The sequence below is a fragment of the Hibiscus syriacus genome, unplaced genomic scaffold (assembly GCF_006381635.1).
Source record: "Hibiscus syriacus cultivar Baekdansim isolate YM2019G1 unplaced genomic scaffold, ASM638163v2 tig00110422_pilon, whole genome shotgun sequence".
Taxonomy (NCBI): domain Eukaryota; kingdom Viridiplantae; phylum Streptophyta; class Magnoliopsida; order Malvales; family Malvaceae; genus Hibiscus; species Hibiscus syriacus.
Genome location: NW_024062732.1, coordinates 66,749 through 88,592, shown reverse-complemented (window position 1 = coordinate 88,592; position 21,844 = coordinate 66,749). Strand labels below are relative to the sequence as shown.

Below are 21,844 nucleotides of genomic sequence, written 5' to 3'. Positions count from 1 at the left end.
TGTTGTTGATTAGATTTTAACTTTAATTTTCTTTTTCGATTTAGCCTCTCAATCTTATATTTTGTTCAATTTAATCATTTAATTATAACTATTTACAATTTTCTTTTTCTTTTAACAAGCTCCTTTACACTTCACCAATATTCTATTCTCAAGATATATTCTTTAAAACAATAATATTCGAGTTACACATGTGAAAAATATAATATATATATATATATATAAACACACACATGTACATGATATATAATTAGAAAAAATGTTTAAATTAAAATCAATTAATATCATAATATTATAAATAATTACATTTAAATGTAAATAAATATATTTGACTCAATTTAAATTTTATAAGCTTATTATAAAAAATTAAATGATAAAATATTTTTATATAGACACAAATAGTTAATAAAATTGGTGTAATTACACATTTGATCCTCAATATTTATATCTTTTGTTAATTTGGTCATAATTTTTAATTTAATTTAATTTAATAAAATTTAATCTCTAATTAGAAGGTGTCACGTGTCACAGCTATATTAGAAGATATTTTATTAATTTTAATTGTCACTACTTTTTTAAGGCAAAGCATTATAAATTGCAGTTGAAGGGGATCAAACTACAGACCTTTGGTTCCCTTGAGCAGACCTAAGCCATTAGACAAAGCAATCCACTTGGTATAGTTTTAAAACATTTTTTATATAAAGGGAATTAAATTATTATTTTTATATATTTATCCTATAAAATAATTTATCACATAATTCATTTTCGAACAAGAAATTTATAAAATCCTTTCTTACCGAACTAGTAAATTTCACAAGATAAAGTTGCCTTAATCAAACAAAAGTTCAGTGTGAAATAATATCTTCTAATATCTGTGTATATCTTCTAAAAGAATTTTGTTGTATCTTGGTTTAATAAAAATAAAAAACTATATGATGGACTAATTTTAAAGTTTTTAATTTCAAATTCAATAGAAATTCTATAAAAATAAATTCCATATTTATTTTTAAAACTCGTCATCAAATATAAAATATTTAAAAAAAAACGTAATTTAATTTGAGCAATATATATAATAAAAATGATGGTCAAAATGAAAAAGAACTATAGTTAGTTGGTCACTTGTATAGTTTACCCAATGTTTATCTACTGGATCTGGATCCTATTACGATTAACCAGGTATTTGGGCGAATAAATTGCATTAATTCCAAAAGATACAAAAGTAACAAAAGTTGTCAGCTTTTCAACATGTTTTGACATTATTGACATGTTGTACGGCATTCAGATTCATCATCTGTATCTTCCCTCGACCTTGGCTCCAAATGCCAAGTGGGCAAAAGCCCCTTACCTATTGATGGTATCATCAATCTGACGTCACCTTTATTTCATTTTTACCCGGCCGCCATTCCCTTGTCCCATCTGCTCCAATAATGTTGTTTTTAAAAACCCACCTACTGTACAGTAGTTTTATATAAGGTAAAAAATGTTATAAATAAAATTAATATTTTAAGTATGTATAATTTAAAATATTAATTTTATTTTATTTTTTTAAGTTGCAATCAAAATTATTATAATTATAATAATATTTTTAGTTAAATAAAAAATATTAAAAAAATTAACATTTTAAATTATGTAACCTAAAATATTATATTATTTATAATATTTTAAATTACAATTTTTCTTAACCTTATATTAAAAATATATACCATATATCTCCCCTTCCCTTGCATTTTGCATTCTTCTAATTTCACCGCTTCGTAGCCTTGTCATCACCCTCGTTTCCCCACATATATATTTTAATATGTTTCTCCTATGAACTCAACTCAATTCAAAACAACACACAAACATTCAAAGAAATTCAAACTGATCAATGGATTCTTCAGATTTCCAATACCCATATTCTCAGTTCTCTCCTCAATCATCTTCTTCCCTTGTTTCTCAAGAAACATTCAATCAAGCCCTTCCTTTCAATGAAAACGACTCTCAGGAGATGCTTCTCCTAGGAGTTCTAAAACAAGCAGCCCCAGAGAGGTCCTTCTTATCAAACCCTAGAGACGATGAAGTGAGCTTAAAAGCAAACGACGAAGTCAAAATCTCATACAGAGGAGTCAGGAAGAGGCCATGGGGGAAATACGCAGCGGAGATAAGGGACTCGACGAGGAAAGGAGTGAGGGTTTGGCTCGGAACCTTTGATACTGCCGAGGCAGCTGCTTTAGCATACGATCGAGCTGCATTGACAATGCGAGGTTCCATGGCTATACTTAATTTCCCAATGGACAAAGTGTATAGGTCGCTTGAAGAAATGAACTATGGATTCGAAGAAGGGTGTTCGCCTGTTTTGGCAATGAAGAAAAGACACTCCTTGAAGAACAAGGGAGGGGTAGTGAAGAAGAAGGTGAAGAGAGAAAACATGGTGGTTTTTGAGGATTTAGGAGCCGATTACTTGGAACAACTTCTTAGCTTATCTGATACCTCTACTCTTTTTAGTAATTTTTTTTTTGAAAAAAAAATGTTTCTATCATTTTTCATTAATAATATGTACCGATGAAACTTCATTATAAGAAGAACAAAGAGATTGTTGCACAAAAATGTATGCCGAGATTGCACAAATGATAATTTAATTATTAATAACAAAAATTGTATAATTAATGTATTTTATTATTCGTGAGAGTAAGAAGATTGCTACAAAACTTTGCAATATATTTTTATAATGATGAGGATTAATGAGATAATCCCTTGAAATTATATTGATTTAGATGTTGAGATATTTTTTTTGTTAAAGAAATATTATTTCTTCTTCTTGCCGTTTAGATATTGAGGAATTTGTTCTATTCTTTTTCCTCTTAAATAATTATCCTTCTTTTAAATGTTAGGATATGATTGAAAAAGGGATTAAAGTTTGTGGGACAAAGAATTTTATATGTCAACTTGGCCAAGTTGACACTACTGTTTTTATTTGATTGGTTTTCTTTTTGTTCCATTAAAATGGAACTTTATCTATCTATATAAATAAAGTGGATGTATTTTTTTGTAACTCATTAGATTTTTCTAATTAATTATTAAAAATAGATTATTATTATAAATAATTACTTTAATAGATTAATAATATAATTTTTAAATCTAAAAATAAGCTAGAAAGACCCTTAATTAAAATTTTATTTTGAGTGACAAATTTTTTAAACTCCGTTAATGAAATTATTTAAAAACTCAAGAGTTTCATTCTCATTTTATTTTCTTTATTACAAAAATTAACAAACATTTCCTGATAATTTTGTCCATATGGTGTTATATATATTGCAAAAGGATTTTTCTTCTTTAGGTTATTAAGAATATGACAATATATTCATCTGATAAAGTAAAAAAAAATATGGATATAGTAATGTCACTATAAATACTGAGAAGAATTATAAAGAAAGCATCATTTAAAGTTTAAACTTATTGATCAACAAACTAATTGAATTAAGGGGTTGTTTGTTTACTTCAAAAATGATTAAGCGCTGAATGATTCAGAGGCTTTATATGAATTAGCTATGAATGTGACATGTTATTTGATAATGGCTCTGAATCATTCAGATTGTACTTCTATGTTGAATCATTCAGCACTGTTTTGCTGAATCAGTCAACACTAAATCATTCAAAGGTGCAAAACAAACGCGTTGAATGCTGAACGGTTCAGCATTCAGCGCTGAATTATTCCATTAAGAGGCAAACAAATAGTCCCTAAGTTTCGGATTTGAATGAAACCATACTTGCATCATTCAACTGAATTTGAAAAAAAAAAGCCCTATATAATAAAATTGAAGTCAAACCATTAATGGGAACAGTACACTAATTAATTATAGAAAGAGGTGGTTTAAAACCTTTAATCAACCATTAGTTTAGCACTAGATAAAGCAGCATCCCATTGTTAATTATTGGCTAATCAAATATTAATACGAAGCTATATGTATTTATAATCAACCTATCCACTAGTACAATTTAATTGAGGATCATTATCCACTGAGTTGAATATGACTTGGCGCTGGAGGCCCAATTTTAGGCCAACCATCTTAAGACAAAGACAGATCACTAAATTAATATTTATTATCATTAATATTAAGTGGAACTTACTCCAAGCCGAGATGTCAATTTGGAACTACACCTACAAACCATTAAACCCGACTTTCGGACACGTGTACTTGGAAGATATACTTGTAGACATTCACATGTATGGATGCCAAAAACTGGATACAAAGATGATATCAGAGGAGCAAAAGAAAATCGAGAAAGGCAATATAAGAGCCGAAACAGAGTCACAATCTTGAAAGATTATTGTAACATAAAATTTATGTATACGAACCAGTGGTGTGCTTGGCTTTGAGCTGAATAAGTTGGGTTAATAAGCTCAGATGTCTATCGGTGGTGGCGGTGAATTTTGATACGATGGAGTCTGCCGCTTAGGCGATGGCGGTGGTGATAATTTAGCCACCCGCTTCGACACGGACCTTAGCTTGTACGGAAAATGGCGGCCTGACGCGTTTGTTTTGGAATAAGACGCTTCATTTTGCCAAAGTAAGAGGCCACTGATCAATATAAATATGAGAAACCGAGATTTGACATCCATGGGTATTCTTGAGAGACAATGTGAAATAGACTCTGGTGCATTCTGTCTTTATATTATCAGCCAGCTAGAGTCGAAATTCATGGTAGCTCAAAGCTCAACTAAAAGATATATTTAAAATATAATCGTCTTTAGTTAGACAACAAAGTCAAGTTCGTGCGGTGGATCCAAAGCAGCCTAGGCCTATATATTTTGTTTACTAGTAGTGGAGTTGGTGATTTGCAGCTAACATTCTAAAAAAATGTAAAATAAATTAATAAAAAGCATACAATTAAAGTGGAGTTGGTGTTTTTTCAATCCGTTGTTAAATAATTATAGGTCGGATGCTTAATATTAAAAGCGATTAACCTATTTCTAATCAGTTAAATTATGAGAGTCGAATGAGTATATGATATTTGTGAAACTCACCGGTTATTAATGGCAACGATGGAATCCTTTACACCTTAAATATCGCCGATTTTTAAATTTAATTGTATTAACAAAAGGAGCAACAGAGAAATCTAAACAAAGACGAAAGCAGAGGAGCACAGGAAAAGTAAATAGTATCACAATCTACAAGTTTATTGGAGCACATGCTGGTAAGCTCAAAAACCAAAGTTGAGTTTTACGTATCTTCTATTGTGGACTGCAACACACTACGGCGCATCAAACTTCCCATACGAGACTCTCTGACCGGCAATCGAACATGCCTGGGTGCTAGGGTTTGGGCTAGCTGATTATGCTGGGTTGATAAGCTCAGATGTAAATTGGAGGTGGCGGCGAATCTAACTGCTGCGGAGGAAGGCGAAGCCTAGGTGACGGCGGTGGTGATAATCTGGTCACTCGCTTCGACACCTCCTTTAACTTGTATGCGAAGTCACGGCCGGACGGATTGTTCCAGAATAAGACGCTGGAACAGCTTCATTTTGAGAAAGCAAGAGGCCAGAGATCAACATGAACATTTGAAGACAAAACTTGGAATCCATGGAGGCTCAATACTTGCCTTCAAATTCCGTGTGTGTAAAAATATTATCTTTTGGCTGTCCAGCTAAGTCAATGCTTACCATATTTATCCCAAGAAATTTCGAATTTGTTCACCTTTCTTTCAAATGTAGCAGTGTAAGCCAGCTTTCTTTGTAAAAAATACAGTGAAAGTCAAATTGCCAACCCTTGAACAGTTAAACTCCAAGCATTCACGGCTCTACTTTCTCAGCTAGTTCTGGTTTTTAATTATTAAATTGCAAATTAGTCACTGAAATCGTTCTTTCGCAATTATTTTCTTAACCGATGAAATATATTATAGATTTAAAAAATCTTAGAAAATACGCTATAACAACGTAGGATATCTCTAAATCAAATAAAAAAGTCAGCTAAAATGAGATGAAATCAACGCAAATTACCAAAGTACTAAAATAAAAATTAAATTTAAGGAAAGAAAGCACAGTAGCAAGGATCATGGCTCACACTTTTCTTCTTGTTCCCACTCGACTCAAACTCAACTCGGGACGGAATAGCTGGTAGTGGGAGGATGCTTGACCCCAAAGTTTTTTGGGTTCAATTTTTGGTTTGGTCCCTCGTAGTTCTAAAATCAGGCAAATTAGACATTGATTCTATTTTTCAGATTAGATACTCTTAATTCTCTTTGTATATGATGTCTAATTCAATGGTTATCCATATCAGCCATGGCAGATTTGTTTTTAAGACAATAATTCTTTTACGGTACATTTATTTTTATTTAATTACTTAATTAGTGCTAATGATCTGCTTTACAATAGTAATATTTCTAACATTATAACTTGCACTTTTAAAATTTTAAATTGAAATGCTAACAATTAAGATCTTGATATCATAATTTAGAATATGACATTAAACAACAAGATTTGCCACTCATTTTCTCTGGTTCTCATGTCTGATTGTTTGCCTCGTTTTGAGGTTAGGGCTAAGATAGTATGATTCTCAGCAATACGACGACATGACCACAATTTAATTTTTTATCATTGAAAAGAACTCATTTATTACACTAATAAAATTACCACATTATAGTAAAATTGTTCTACAATGGCGTTTTTAGGAGCGTTTTGGGAGTAAACACCACTAATTTTAAACATTTAGCGGCGTTTACATACCAAACGCCACAAAAATGGTAAAAAAAACGTTGCGATAGAGTAATACTTTAGCGGCAATTTTATACAAATGCCGCAATAGGTTCATCCATAGTGACGTTTTTTCAACAAACGCTACAACAGAGTAGTACTTTAGTGGCATTTTTATACAAACACCGCTAAAGACTCATACTTTAGTGGTATTTTTATACAAATGCCGCTATACACTTGTAGTTTAGCAGTGTTTATGTTTGCAAACGCCGCTAAAGACTCGTATTTTAGTGGCGTTTTTATACAAACGCCGCTATAGACTTGTACTTTAGTGGCGTTTTATACAAACGCCACTATACACTTGTACTTTAGTGGCGTTTATATACAAACACCGCTATAGACTCGTACTTTAGTTGCGTTTGCGGCGTTTACAATTTTTAAGTCCCGCGCCCTTTAATCCTTTTTCATTTTTTCCCCTTCACCCATTTTTCAATCTCGCCGTTTACCCAAACCCATTTGCGTTTTTCATCTTCTTTTCTTTCTGGTTTTCCTTTATTTCCTTTAAATTAATTTTTGCCGATCTCAGTTCTTCTTTGGTTGCTTCGTCGATCTCGCAAATCCATTTCTTTAAATCTGTTGCTTCGCTGCTTTGCCCATCTGCTTCGCTGTTTCACTTTGCGATTAAACAAGTATCTTTGGAGAATATAGCACAGGAGGATCTCAATATTATAATGGTTCAATTTTCCTATTTGATTTTTGCCCTGGAATTTCTATATTTGTGCATACTTAGAATTAGCATGGGGTTTTTAGTAAGATGGCTTGCTAGATTAGGGTCAGTTCATTAGTGGTTATGTTTCTATATAAAATTACAGTCAGGTTCTTTTACTTTTTGCAACCCAATTGTTTCAAGGCATTCTGATGGATGGACGAGTGTTTGAATATGTAGCTTTTCTGTTGGTTGGCATGTTTTTAAGTTTCTATTAATAATGAACTTCTTTTCTCATGATAGAACATCAGTGATATACTTAACCTTATATTGACAAGCTACATGATTTGTATCCAAGTTAACTAAGACTTGCCATATTTAAGTTTATTTGTCTGATCAGCAACGTTCAGTTGCATTTTACTACAGACGGCTATAGTGTGCAATCAACGAGACTGGATTGGATTTTAGTCTCCGAACATATTCCAAGGACTTATTGATTGATTTTAGAGTACTTGTAAATTTTTCCTTGTCAATAAAATTGCCTTGTTACAATGAAACATGTTGTATTTATTATTATTATTATTATTATGATTATGATTATTATTATTATTATTATTATTATTATTATTATTATTATTATTATTATTATTATTATTATTATTATTATTATTATTATTATTATTATTTAGAGTTCATTGATCATTCGAGGTCATAATCGCGGTCTGTTTAATATATTTTCCCAACATTTCAAAAGAATTAGGTAACAAACACTACAAGAAAATATACCTTTAATGACACACGAACGATGACACACGTTAATTTATAACTTGCAAAAAATGTTTGTCATAAAAAAATGTCATGTTTCTTAAAATCTGAACGATTTATGACTTACAATAATGTCTGTTATATTTAATAGTCATAATCCAAAAAATTTAGCAAACACGGAGTACACTTTTCATTGTGTGTCATCTCTAAAAGTCGTCTTTTAATTTATTTGAGTTTCTTTAACCCTTTGTGTATTGTCGAGCCCACTCGAAGGATGAAACCCTCTTAAACCGACACCATGGGTTCAATAGACACGCTGACGATATCGGAGAATGGTTCAACATAATCCCACGCCGCTGTAGAGCCGGTCGGTGATGACCAGAAGCCCCTGGCCTCCTCTAACGGAGCGTCGGAGCCTGAGGCAACGAAAAAGAGGAGGTCGAGTATACTCCCTCTAGAGGTGGGTACTCGCGTGATGTGCTGCCGGAGGGACGACAAGTATCATCCTGTCAAAGTCATCGAACGCTGCAAGATGCATTTTTCTGAGCCTAATGATTATGAATATTACGTTTATTACACCGAGTGTAAGATTTATGTTCTCCCTAGGGTTTCTAATTAAATTTAATAACTTTAGGTCTTTATTATTGAATTGAAAATTTTAGAATTATTTATGTTGGGAACTTTGGAAATTGTTATGTTTTTTTTGTTATAGTGATGATAGTTAATAGGAGGCTAGATGAATGGGTGAAGTTGAACAGCTTGATCTTGATTCCGTGGAAACAATTGTTGATGTTAAGGTTGAAGACAAGGTAAAGTTTCTTTTACAATGCCGAGCATTACATTTTAGTTTCTTCTCTATTTGTGTTCTGAGGGTGTATTTATGTGAAGATTTTGCTCATGGGGTTCTCAGGTTACAAGCTTAAAAATAACTCGCCACCAAAAACGTAAGATTGATGAGACACACGTCGAGGTTGTAAGTAAATGCACACCTTTTGCTCGGTGATGTGTAAAGATCAGAGGCTAATTTGAAATTTCTACTTGTTACTTTTGTGAAATTCTATTATATGTAACTGTATGTTGCTTTCTTTTCTGCAGGGTCATGAAGAACTAGATGCTGCTAGCTTGCGTGAGCATGAGGAATTCATAAAGGTGAAAAATATTTCGACCATAGAACTTGGAAGATATGAAATTGAGACATGGTATTTTCCCCTTTCCACCAGAATATAATGATTCATTGAAGTTGTAATTTTGTGAGTTTTGCCTCAACTTCATGAAACGCAAAGAGCAACTTCAAAGGCATATGGTGAGCTTTGCTTCAATATAGTAATAAAAATTCCCCCTTACAATACTTAGGGTTGTATTAGTTTATAGTTACTTAATTGTTGACTATGTTCTAATTTCTTTATGGTAACCTTGAATATTGTAATGTGATTTTAATTTTTTTAATCATGAATATAAGTTTTGTTTACCACGTATCTTTGTTCTATATGTTTTGGCTAAAAGTAACTGAGTGTCAAAAGATTTGATAAGTGATGCATGACATTTCTTCTCTCCATGTATGTTGTGGATTAAAGTCAATGATCTTGTCTTGGAAAGTGATACTTCTCATCTTGTTGTTGTTTTGCTTAATTTGTGCATAAGACAAGAATTATCCTTCTATCGATCCTCTAATACTATACAAATTATGTAGGTGTAGATTTGTGAGTCGAGGTTTTCCTCGTTTTCGTTCCTTTTTGTCCTAATTGGTTAAGATATAAACAATTATGGGATGTGTAGTTTGCTTGCTAAACTGCAAGTATCTGGTTTTTAGGTATGATTGATTATCAATATATTTTTTTCTTTAAGTACCTGGAAATCACAAAAACTTAGTTAATGGTGCCGGTGTTATTATTTATTTGTTTCCCAAATGGTTAAGAACGGAGCTTTTGTTTTAAGATCAATATATGGAAAGAATAATCTTTATTCTCCACGTCTTCAATTAATATCTTAAATTGCATTCCCTGTAGTGTAATCACCTGTCTTATAACTTGATAGGATGGAATGTTGTACAGATGTAAGATATTGCTGCCTTGAAAAAAAAACTTTTGGAAATTCTTGGTGATATATGTGTGTGTGTGTATTGTCTTTGATTTTACCCCCATTCTAATTGCTGCAAGTTACAAATGGGGCAGGTAAAATCAATATTAACTCTCTGTTTAATTTTTACTCTGTAGAGGAAGTGTGATTTGAAGCATCTCCCTAGGGACGAAATATATCGAAGTGGTACACTGTCAATGTTCGAGGTATATTCTTGAAAAGCTTTTATTGCTGCTACTTTCTGTTCCAAATCTCAAAAATGAAAAAGAAAAGTCTTTCCTCATTCTAGTTAAGTAAAATCTATATGATTATGATTTTCTTTGAACTCACATTATTGCTTTTGCTTTTTGTAAGTTTAATTTTCTCTGCTTTTTGTTTTTACATAAAGTCAAATAATCATAAGATTTTCTTGAAAGATATTTTGAAAAAGGTGGTGTATGCTTTTTTCAACTTATAATACAAGCATATAAATGTTTTTCACCATTTTTCTTTTTCTTTTTCCTATATCTTTGTTGTGTTTTCCTGCTTAAACATGTCTTGTTATAGAATGCTGCAGATCTTTGCTAACATTGGTATTCCTTTGTTCAAATATTTTGAGACAAGTTGATGGCAAAAAGAACAAGGTTTATGGGCAGAATCTTTGTTATTTAGCAAAGTTGTTCCTTGACCACAAGACCCTTTATTACAACGTTGACTTACTTTTATTCTATGTTTTGTGTGAATGTGATGATCGAGGTTGCCATATGGTTGGATACTTCTCCAAGATAGCTTCTATGTTTTTGTTGCATATGATTTGATGCGGTCTGGAGTTAAAATAAACCTTATAAGTTTGTGGCTGTTTTAATATTTTTTTGTTGCAATCTACTATCTATAATAGCATCATATAGGTGATTTGATTTATAGAACTTATTGTCTATCCGTGAATTATAGCATAATTACCGATAATGTGTTGGTTAAAAACTTTGTAGTTCTAATATTCGGCTTTGCTTAAGATGTTGTGAATCTTTCTTATTTCTTAAATATATAAATATATGTATTTCATTGTTCACAGTATTTAGACTGCGTTACCCTAACACAAACAAAAATATATTAGCATTTTTCATCTAATCATGCAGGAAAAACATTCGAGGAATCCTATAATTTGGCATGTATCCTCTCCCTTACTCTATATCAAAGGAAAGGCTATGGAAAATTTTTGATTGCATTTTGTAAGCTCTATGCTTGCTATTTTCTTTTATGATTTTTTTTCCCTTGTGATCTGTCCTTTGGAATTTCATCCTATCGGTTATTAACTAGAGCTTTATTGCTTATTTTTCTTCGTTTTGGACCACAACATATGAACTCTCAAAGAAAGAAGGTAAAGTTAGCACACCTGAAAGTCCACTTTCCGACCTAGGTCTGTTGAGCTACAGAGGGTACTGGACAAGAGTTCTTTTAGACATCTTGAAGAAACATAAAGGAAATATTTCCATCAAGGTATCACCACTGAAGCCATATATCAAGTCTAGTGGGCTGTAATTTATGCAATTTCTTCTACTTTATCTATTGTGAAAACTTTAATTCCATAGTGAAGTTAAAAAATATTGTCATACGTCTCCTTTTTTTTCTTTTTTCTAATTTTTAAAAATTTATTTTAATATATCCTAGAAGGGTATGCCTAGTAAACTTGTTAGTGGATTTCAAAAATTTGGTTAGCAGTCGATGTGCTGCTGATATGAGTGGATGAGTAGACTAAAGCCTACACGGTAAATATTCTTGAGTTCAACTCAACTGGACCCAACTATCAGAAAATTAAGTTGCAAGTTTGATTAGGAAGACCTCATCTCCTATTCAATAATATATGAAAAGAGAAATTTTGAGATATTGGATTTGAAAATTAGAACATGCTAAGACTACTCAAACCACTTCAATTTGTCATGTGGATCGATTGTCTCTAAGAAAGGACAATGACATCGTCCTAGTGCCATATAATCCCAGGTTTGTTTTTTCATTTGATTATCAATATATTTTAGTAATTGTTTGTAGTGTCCCTGTCAGTCGGGAGGTACCGAGTGTGGATATTATGTTTGTAAGTTCATGAAAGAGATAATCGAGAACGGACTTGAAGTGATGGTTAATAAGAATGTAAGAAAACTTTTTTTATACACATCTGTCATATCATACATACACATTAGTCATACAACTATCATATGAACTTGAAGTAGGATGCTATTCTAAACAAATTAATGCAAGTACATGTTAGCAAGACTGAAAACTGTGAATTCGTGCCGTGATAATGTATATAATTTATATGGGAAGTTTTACTAATTAAATGTGTAAAATTTATTTTTACATATGCTTCAAAGAATGCATATGTAAAATTGGTCATTTTAGTACTCTTTGATAGTTATATACTTCACTTTAAATAAGTATAAATTATATACATATTTCAGATTTTTTACTTAGGTTGGCGATGGGAAGGAAGAATACACGGATGATGACATTGATGATATTCGCAAAGAATGGGTATCTTATGTGGCAAACTTTATTATGCCGTGTTATTTTGTATCGACATATGATTACAATATTTTTGATAACTTAATGTTAATATATTGTATGCAAATGGATTGCTTATATATAATATGATATATATTTAGTATTATGAGGCATTAAATGTGATTTAGTTTGATTATTTATCAATCTACAATATATATATATATAATTTATGGCATACAATCACGACACACGAATGTGTGTCATCTCTTTTAATGACGTGTGCTTCAATGACACGCAATGTAAGTCGTAAATGCGTGTCATAAATTTATGACACAAATGTGTGTCATCTTCATTTATGACGGGGGCTTCAATGATGCTTAATGTGCGTCATAAATGCGTCTCATAAGTGCGCGTCATAGATTTATGGCACACAATTGTGTTTTATATGAGATTTATGACGGTGGCTTCAATGACGCGCATTTGTGTGTCATCTGCACTAATAGATGACGCGCAATGCGCGTCATTAAAGAGGTTTTTTCTAGTAGTGAAACATGCAAAATGAATATAAAATTTTATTTCTGGTCCATAGAATGTTATATATGAGATATGCATTTACTATTTCTAGTTTCTTTTGTGTTAGTTTGGCTGACAAGTTGCCTTTTTCTTTTGGATACACTTGGCTGGTGGAACGGGTTAACATTCCAGCAAGAGATTGATTTACTGAAGGTAACTCCCACTTTTAACTGTTTCTTGGGTCTATTAATCTATTTTGGTGCTTCTTGTACTTAAATATGCTACATCAAAATTCTCTCTTTCTTATTTGATGTATGGGTTTGCCATATGTGTGCTGAAGATGTCTTATTGCCTGTTGTCTGTGACTATTAATCCCTTTTAATTTCCTCTTGTCCTTTATTTGTTGTTTACTGATAATCTTTGTTGTAGTTGTCTGCTGCTGGTTGGAATACATGGTATAAAGTGTCAGTATCTTGCCGATGCTCATTAAAATTTGAGCTTCTTCGCAGAATTTGAACCATAAAAACATTGTGAAGTATCTTGGATCTTCGAAGACAAAATCTCATCTGCATATAATTCTTGAGTAAGAAATAGAAACCTTACGTTGTGATTGCATGATCTCTGAGATATTAGAAACTTATAGTTATTGTTTCACATTTTAATAGGTATGTGGAGAATGGTTCTCTTGCTAACATTATCAAACCCAATCAATTTGGGCCTTTTCCAGAATCATTGGTGGCTGTTTATATTTCCCAGGTTTGTATTTCTGCAATTTTCTGCTTCATTTCCCTATTCAAGTATCAGATGGATATGCTAACGACTTGTTAAACAGGTTTTGAAAGGCTTGGTTTACCTACATGAACAAGGTGTTGCAACCAAACTAACTAAGGCTGATATTAACACGCACTCGATTGTTGGAACACCATATTGGATGGCCCCAGAGGTAGTTCTTTGGTTCCAACTGATGATTGGAGTGTGGCTTTTAATTGTCAAACTTGTTTCTCCAAGTTTTCACGTGTGATTTGTGTGGTTTATGGATGCCTTACATTGGAAGTTGAATTATATTTCAGGTGATTGAAATGTCAGGGGTATGCGCTGCTTCTGACATTTGGAGTGTTGGCTGCACTGTAATTGAACTCCTTACATGTGTGCCTCCTTATTATGATCTACAGCCTATGCCAGCTCTCTATCGGATTGTGCAGGTTTGTCTGGCATTTATATTGTCACAATTTTTTTCATAAGAGTAAAGTCTTCTCTGAGTTTTTGTTTTTCTTTTCCTACCTACTGATTAAATCGTTCCATATCTTATTTTTACCGCTTAAGAATGCTTTAACAAGCACATTTTTTTCAATGTCTTTTTTACCCTCGCAGGATGAACATCCACCAATACCTGACAGCCTATCTCCAGACATTACCGACTTCCTGCGCCAATGCTTTAAGAAGGCGAGTGGAAGAAAAATGAAGTTCCGATTTGTAATACAGATTTGTGAGGATATACCGCAAGTGCTGGATTCAGATGTGCCTGGGTTAGTTGAAAGGCCTATCAACATATTTCTTCCTCGGTTATTTCAGGTGAAATGCGTATTTGTATTTTTAAATTGTCAGCATTTTAAAACTTTCTAACTATATCTGTTTTTCTATGAGCAGTTTTTTCAGTGTCCCCATGCCTCTCTGAGAAAGCTATCATTGGGTTCTGTAAACCAATATATTATGTTGATGCCTTCTGTAAGTTAACTTAGAAGTTATAACCTTTTATATTCTTCTTGTGATGGATGTTATTCTGAATTTCTGATGCTTTCAGAGTAATACTTGAATTGTGCCCTAATTTCTTTCAGGCCTTATATACATCCATGGATAAATACCTTCATGGTTTGTTTGCCCTTACTAATGACCCTGCTGCAGAAGTGCGATAATTGGTGAATAGTTTCTTCTTTTCTCATTTATTCTTATTGTATTGATAATCTAATATTTTCCATGGAATACTCCACTGTAAATATTTCCTAATTTTCCTTATCATTTCTGATTTTATGATTTGAACACTTATTTTGAATGCATTGTTAGAATCAGAAATGTTTTGTCATCTAGTCTTCGATATTAATGGTTCTTTTTTTTTTCCTATCACGAGCCCTTTTGCAGCGTTTGTATCCAAAAACATCGCTATAGATCTAACCTTTTGTGGCGTTTGTTACAAAAACGCCGCTATAGATCTGACCTTTTGTGGCATTTATTCCAAAAACACCGCTATAGATCTCGACCTTTTGCAAAAACGCCGATATAGATCTGACCTTTTGCGACGGTTGTTCCAAAAACGCCGCTATAGATATCAACCTTTTGCGATGTTTGTTCCAAAAATGCCGCTATAGATATCGATCTTTTGCGGCATTTGTTCCAAAAACGCCGCTATAGATATCGACCTTTTGCGGCGTTTTTTGTTCTCAAACGTCGCTAACTTTAGCGGTGCTGGTATGGCCGACGCTTCTTGCATCGTTTTTCCTATCGCCGCAAATGCTTTTAGCAGCGCTTAAAAACACCGCTATAGGACTAAAAAACACCGTTAAAACTCTGTTTTGCTGTAGTGCTATAGTTTTTTATTTATGGATGAAATATTCAAATAAATTACAAATAAAGATGACCGACTGACACACATAGAAATTTTTACCAGGAAAGGAAGAATCCAAGTGGACACTAGTAAAAGAGGAACATGTTATGGGATCATTCCTCCCCCGTTCCCAGGTCTTTCGCCACCATAGATAGGCCTGACAAAGAGTGGCCGTGGCGGCGGCGGTGTTGCTACTGGTGGCAACGGTGATTCTTGATCCCCTACCGATATCTGCGGCCCTGGTGGTGTATACCCGGCTTGTTTTGCTCTTTGAGGTTTTGGTGCTGGATAAATAATGCTCCAAAACGTGTCGAATCACAACCTTTGGGCGGCTCGGAAGGAATGCAGAGGAATTTCGCTGCCATTGCACGTTCGACCACCGATTCCATCAAGAATTCCGAAGTCCAACAGTGTTAAGATTACAACGAAGGAACCTTTCATTCTAGTATTATTATGTACGAGATAAGCTGACCACAATTCCAACTCTCGTATATATAAGCATATATAAGGACTTAATTAATTGAATTTAACTTATTTAATGAACTTGAGTAGAAATTGTTTAATTAATAATCTGTCGATTATTGAAAGCTAATTATTATTTTATTACCTCGTGTGTTAGCTCAATTACGCGGTTTAGATAGATTGCTTGATTTCAAGAATGTATATAGGACATTTGATGGGGAGAATCAATTAAAATTTGTAGAATGTAGATAGGACATTTTTATTTCTAATATCATAGTTACTTTTTATTATTATTATCATTCTATCTCATTAAAATTTTAATAAAATAATTATAAATGCTATCATTATAAAATTTAATATTTTTAAAATACCTTCACTAGAAGTGTTAAGATTGAGTAATCTTTAGTATTCATATATCATTGAATAATTATATATATATATAAGGTAGAACATCATGACATGCAAAAGTCTAACCTTGAAATAAAGGTTACAACCAATTTTGAAAATAGCATGTGATTATGATATGTTTTAAATATTTGTTTTTAAATTAAAGTATTATTTTTATAATAAAAGTTACTCATACCAAATACCAAACACTCGTTATTTCAAAAAAGAAAAATCAAAATGATAATAAATAATGAAAGTTACTGATACCAGATACTCATTAATCATTATTTCAAAAGGAAATGGTAAGTAGTAATAAATAGTGAAAATCAACACTACCAAATACTAAATACTTATTAATTTTTTTTTAAAAAAAGAACTAAATAGGAGTAAAAAATAATAAAAGTTACTAGTACCAAAGAGTAATATTTTTTTAACCAATATCACTTATCGACTTTAGATACGGTAAATAAATAAAATATTATATTTAAATAATTATCATTAAACAAAAAACAATTTTGATATACGAATACAAAAATAAAACCTTTAAATATTTATTTTAATAAAAAACATTTAAATAAAGTTGATCCATCGTAAATATCCATATTCTCTTTGTATGAGAAATTGAACAGCTTACCATAGAAGTGTTTTCACTTTCCAGCAAGAGATTGAAAATTGGGGTTGAGGAATAACCTAATGTTGTTCAGGAGTCATATCCATCACACATTTTGCTTTGAGAGTATATAAACTAGTAGAAAACTTTATTCACTATAATTAATGATCTAATTATGAGTAGCTCCATCCTATTGAAATAAATACAAGCTGGACACAGCTCTTTGATTCGTAGAGCTTTGTGTTATCATTTCTTTTGGTGTTTCAAATGGTTCTTCAGTCGGCCATGAATCTCCAATTCTTATCATATGTCATATTGTTCTTAGTTTCTTTTTCTTGTAGTTAAATTAATGGTTTCCATCAAAAAGCATTCCAAGCTTCCGCCAGGTCCAGTGTCGTTACCGATCGTCGGCCACCTCCATCTCCTCTCCCCCTTCATTCATCAATCTTTCCACAAGCTCTCCTCCATCTACGGCCCCTTGATGTATCTCCGCATTGGGTCCAACGACTGCATTGTGGCTTCTACCCCGGAGCTCGCCGAAGAGCTTCTCAGAACTAACGAGCTCACCTTCTCCGCCCGCAAGCACAACGCTGCCATAGACCACCTTACTTACAACAGCTCCTTTGCATTTGCACCCTATGGACCTTACTGGAAATTCATCAAAAAGGTTAGCACTATTGAGCTGCTAGGGCATCGCACCCTAGGCCAGTTTCAACCTATTCGAACCCAGGAATTACATCATTTCATAACCTTCCTCCTTGACAAGTCTAAAGCACTTGAAACAGTTAACTTAACCGAAGAACTGTTGACATTAACCAGCAACTTTATATCTCAAATGATGCTCGGTATTAGGTGCTCGGGAACAGGAGAACATCCCGATGGCGTCCGAACCTTAGTGCGAGAAGTGAGTGAGATCTTCGGGGAATTCAACGTCTCGGACGTTATATGGTTCTGCAAGCACTTGGATCTGCAGGGGATCAGAAAGAGATTTGAGGATATTCATACAAGGTACGATACATTGTTGGAAAAGATCATAAGTGACAGAGAACAAGTAAGAAAATTAAAGAAACGAGATAACGATGATGAAGTCAAGGATTTTCTAGATATGTTGCTTGATGTCTCTGAAGATGCTCACTCGGAGGTTCAATTAACCAGAACTCATATCAAGGCCTTAATCTTGGTTAGTATGCAAGTGCTTTTGACTTTTCCTTATTTATCTTTTACTGAAATCTATTCATTCATATACTCCTGTTAGCTTGACAGTGACAAATGCAAGTAATTTTTGTAGGACTTCCTAACAGCCGGTACAGACACAGGTGCGAGTTCGATAGAATGGGCACTTGCGGAGCTCATAAACAACCCAGAAGTGCTAAGGGAAGCTCAGAAAGAGATTGATCAAGTTGTGGGAAAAGACAGGTTGGTTCAAGAATTCGACACTGGTCGTCTCCCGTACCTTCAAGCCATAATTAAAGAAACATTTAGGCTTCACCCACCAATCCCAATGATAATCAGAAAGGCCGTTGAGGAATGCAAAATCAATGGATACACAATCCCAGCTCAGTCATTGTTGTTTGTAAACATGTGGAGCATAGCCAGGGATCCTAAGGTGTGGGAGGATCCCTTAAAGTTTCAGCCCCAGAGGTTCTTCATTGATAATAATACTATAGATGTTAAAGGCTTCCATTATCAACTACTGCCTTTCGGTACAGGGAGGAGAGGCTGCCCTGGTATGTCTTTAGCCATGCTGGAGCTGTCCGTTACCCTGGCAGCCATGATTCAATGCTTTGAATGGAAGGTGGCGGAGACGGCGAATACTGGCAGTGGAAGTGTCTGTGTTGACATGACTGAGCGGCCTGGACTGGTAGTACCCAGGGCTAATGATCTCAAGTGTGTTCCGGTTGCACGCTTCACTCCCACTCTCTTTACATCTTAAGCAATTGCAAATTGCCCAAAGATCTGGTGACATTTTTATGCATTGAATAAGTATACATGTATTCCCTCAGCCAAAATAAGCAAGTGTGTGGTTGAAAGGCGCTATTCAACTTGCACTGAATATTGGTGTTTTCCATGAGTTGTACGCTACCGTTGTTCTTTTCTGCACAACCATCCCACCATCTAATACAGATATACAGTTACAAAATGGTTGTCTTTTTATTAAGTTTACACGTGTTCGATTCTGGCATTGCTAATTTAGTTTTTAAGTTCATGGAATGTAGATAAGAGGTATGGATTCCACATGGATCACTACAGCAAAACAAACAAGGATAAAATGTTTGTTGTGCTTTAATATTTTTTGTGTTTTTAATTGTTTTCTTCTTTCAACAGATACATTTTATTATTAATAGAAATTAAAAGAAAAATGATAAATTACAGACTTTACAACTCCAAATCACACCATTATAAAAAAAAATAAAAGCATATAATTATTAAACTTCCCTAAATTAGAGTCATATATGCTCCTTCAAATCACCAAAACTCAACACCACCAGCAGGTCGTATTCAGAAGCATGAGGGGAACAACACAAAACCATCCAGTACCAAACAATTATTTATGCATATATAAATTTATATGATCGACAATCTTTATTTATCTATTTATATGATCAACAAGTAATAATGACATATATATATATATAGATATATTCCTTTCAACTTCATTTATATTTGACGATCGCGGACACTTAAAGAAGATGGAATGGAGGACTGTACTCTTTTGATCATGTCGAAGGCGGCGGCTCCTGTGGTGATGGCATCCGATGTTGACGAGATGCGCCACTGACAATCGGGGAAGGTGGTGACCGTGCGGGAGGTTTTTTGCGGAGTTCTGAAAGCATTACATATTTTGAAGATCCGGGAAATGCTTTAATGGCTTCAACGCTTAAACCAGTATCGGATGTTAACAGGCCCAAGATCAGAAAGACTGCGAAAAATCCTGAAAAGGCAGACATTGTTGCTGGTTATTGAAGGCATCAGACTGCAAATAATTGCTATTTTTATATGCTGTAAAAGGTTTATTAAATTCTCGAGCTTTAATAAACCTTTTACAACCTGCGCAACCCATTATTCTCTTGTCGTTCACATTATCCATGAAAGAATATTGAAAGACTCCATTATGACCTTTATCAACTAATTAACTACTGTCGTGCAATATTATAGTTCCCATTTGTAATATTTATTTAATTTCAGTACATTTTTTATTTGTTAAATATTACAATGGAATTCAATTTTTAAATTTTAGGGTAAACATCCAAAGGTCATTAAACTGTTGTCTCGATCATATTTTTACCACTCAACCAGAAATTTATCAAATAAATCATTAAACTGTAATTTGATTTCAAACAAATCACCCACCGTTAAAAGTTAACGTGTCAATTAACTAAATTTGTTTAATAAGATGTTTAATCCTCTTTAGTTATTTATTCAATACTTGATCAAGGATGATAAATTATGTCTATATTTCTTTTTATAGAAAGCCACTAGTTTTATTAAAAATAAAAAATCCAGAATTATAATGAAAATCTACAAGTATAAACGTAAGCTAAATTATAATTTAGACATTTTCCTATAACATTTAACACAAAAAATAATCACCCAAATCACACAAGGACCATAAAAGGAAAATATTAAAAACCTAACTAATGCTTGAACTAAATAAAGATACGAATAAATCTGATTACATCGGCAAACAAACCACAAAAGATGATGAAACTACTGAAAGACCACCGATAAATCACAAATCATAGTCAAGCGATGTGAGAAAACTATCCACGAGAGCAAAACGCGTATCCAAATCAATCCAATGGTCCAAATCAAGAAAGATCAGTATGATAACAAGTAAGTGTCATCTTGATCAGTCGTAATGATATCAACAACCAAACGATCTAAAACTATCAAAGGCAAAGAAAAACTTACCACAAAGCCAAAGTTAAACGTGTCATAAAGGCATATATAAACATGTCACAAAGACATAATTATTCTTATTAAAAAATTAAAAAAACAAAGAGAAAAGACAATCGTCGATCGACAATCAGTATCAAAACCAGTGACGCCATTGGCTAAACAAAATCAAATAAAAAAATTGATTTGATTTTAGCACAAATTGTAAAGGAAAAAAAGGAAGAGAAGAAAGGGGAAAGGAGAGAGCGGCTAGGATTTCAATTCGTTAGTGTATTATAAAAAACATATAATATTATTTGTGTTTGTATTTTTACCTAGGTTTGAATTCTCTCAATCTCATTTTTATTTCTTTTATTTTTCATCAATAAGAAAAAGTATATAAAAAATGTTGTCAACGATAAATTAAATAATGAACCTGACTTAGTGGTTAGGTGTTTTTGAACTATCTTTTCCAAGATCAATGTTAATTTATTAAATTATTTTTAATGCAAATTGAGATTAAATTAATAGAATATTTAATTAATTACGATCAAATATACTATTATAAAATTTGCATAACTATCATGTTAACAGTTTCGTTAACTGTCGGTGGGTTGAGACAATCCCAGCTCAATGCTTGTTGTTTGTAAACACGTGGAGCACAGCCAGGGATCCTAAGGGCTGGGATGATCCCTTAAAGTTTCAGCTC

At 33.0% G+C, this 21,844-nt stretch overlaps 3 protein-coding genes, 1 long non-coding RNA gene and 1 pseudogene across 4 annotated transcripts; all 5 read left to right on the top strand.

Moving 5' to 3' along the window:
* Nucleotides 1–1,745: 1,745 nt before the first annotated feature.
* On the top strand, nucleotides 1,746–2,542 carry LOC120124626 (ethylene-response factor C3-like). Its single transcript, XM_039143249.1, has one exon. It carries the CDS (start codon nucleotides 1,865–1,867, stop codon nucleotides 2,540–2,542), a length of 678 nt encoding a protein of 225 aa, XP_038999180.1. The 5' UTR covers nucleotides 1,746–1,864.
* A 5,893-nt stretch (nucleotides 2,543–8,435) lies between these two features.
* LOC120124625 lies at nucleotides 8,436–11,731 on the top strand (annotated as a pseudogene).
* Nucleotides 11,732–14,112: 2,381 nt separating this feature from the next.
* On the top strand, nucleotides 14,113–14,657 carry LOC120124680. The gene is made up of 3 exons (XR_005516294.1): nucleotides 14,113–14,144; nucleotides 14,272–14,403; nucleotides 14,573–14,657. It is a non-coding gene; the product is annotated as an uncharacterized LOC120124680 (long non-coding RNA).
* A 2-nt stretch (nucleotides 14,658–14,659) lies between these two features.
* Nucleotides 14,660–15,114, top strand: LOC120124624 (transportin-1-like). The gene is made up of 3 exons (XM_039143248.1): nucleotides 14,660–14,773; nucleotides 14,849–14,926; nucleotides 15,037–15,114. Exons 1-3 carry the CDS (start codon nucleotides 14,660–14,662, stop codon nucleotides 15,112–15,114), a joined length of 270 nt encoding a protein of 89 aa, XP_038999179.1.
* A 2,393-nt stretch (nucleotides 15,115–17,507) lies between these two features.
* Nucleotides 17,508–19,327, top strand: LOC120124673 (cytochrome P450 93B16-like). Its single transcript, XM_039143279.1, has 2 exons — nucleotides 17,508–18,439; nucleotides 18,548–19,327. The coding sequence occupies exons 1-2, from the start codon at nucleotides 17,609–17,611 to the stop codon at nucleotides 19,190–19,192; spliced, it is 1,476 nt and encodes a 491-aa protein (XP_038999210.1). The 5' UTR covers nucleotides 17,508–17,608; the 3' UTR covers nucleotides 19,193–19,327.
* The last annotated feature ends 2,517 nt before the right edge of the window (nucleotides 19,328–21,844 follow it).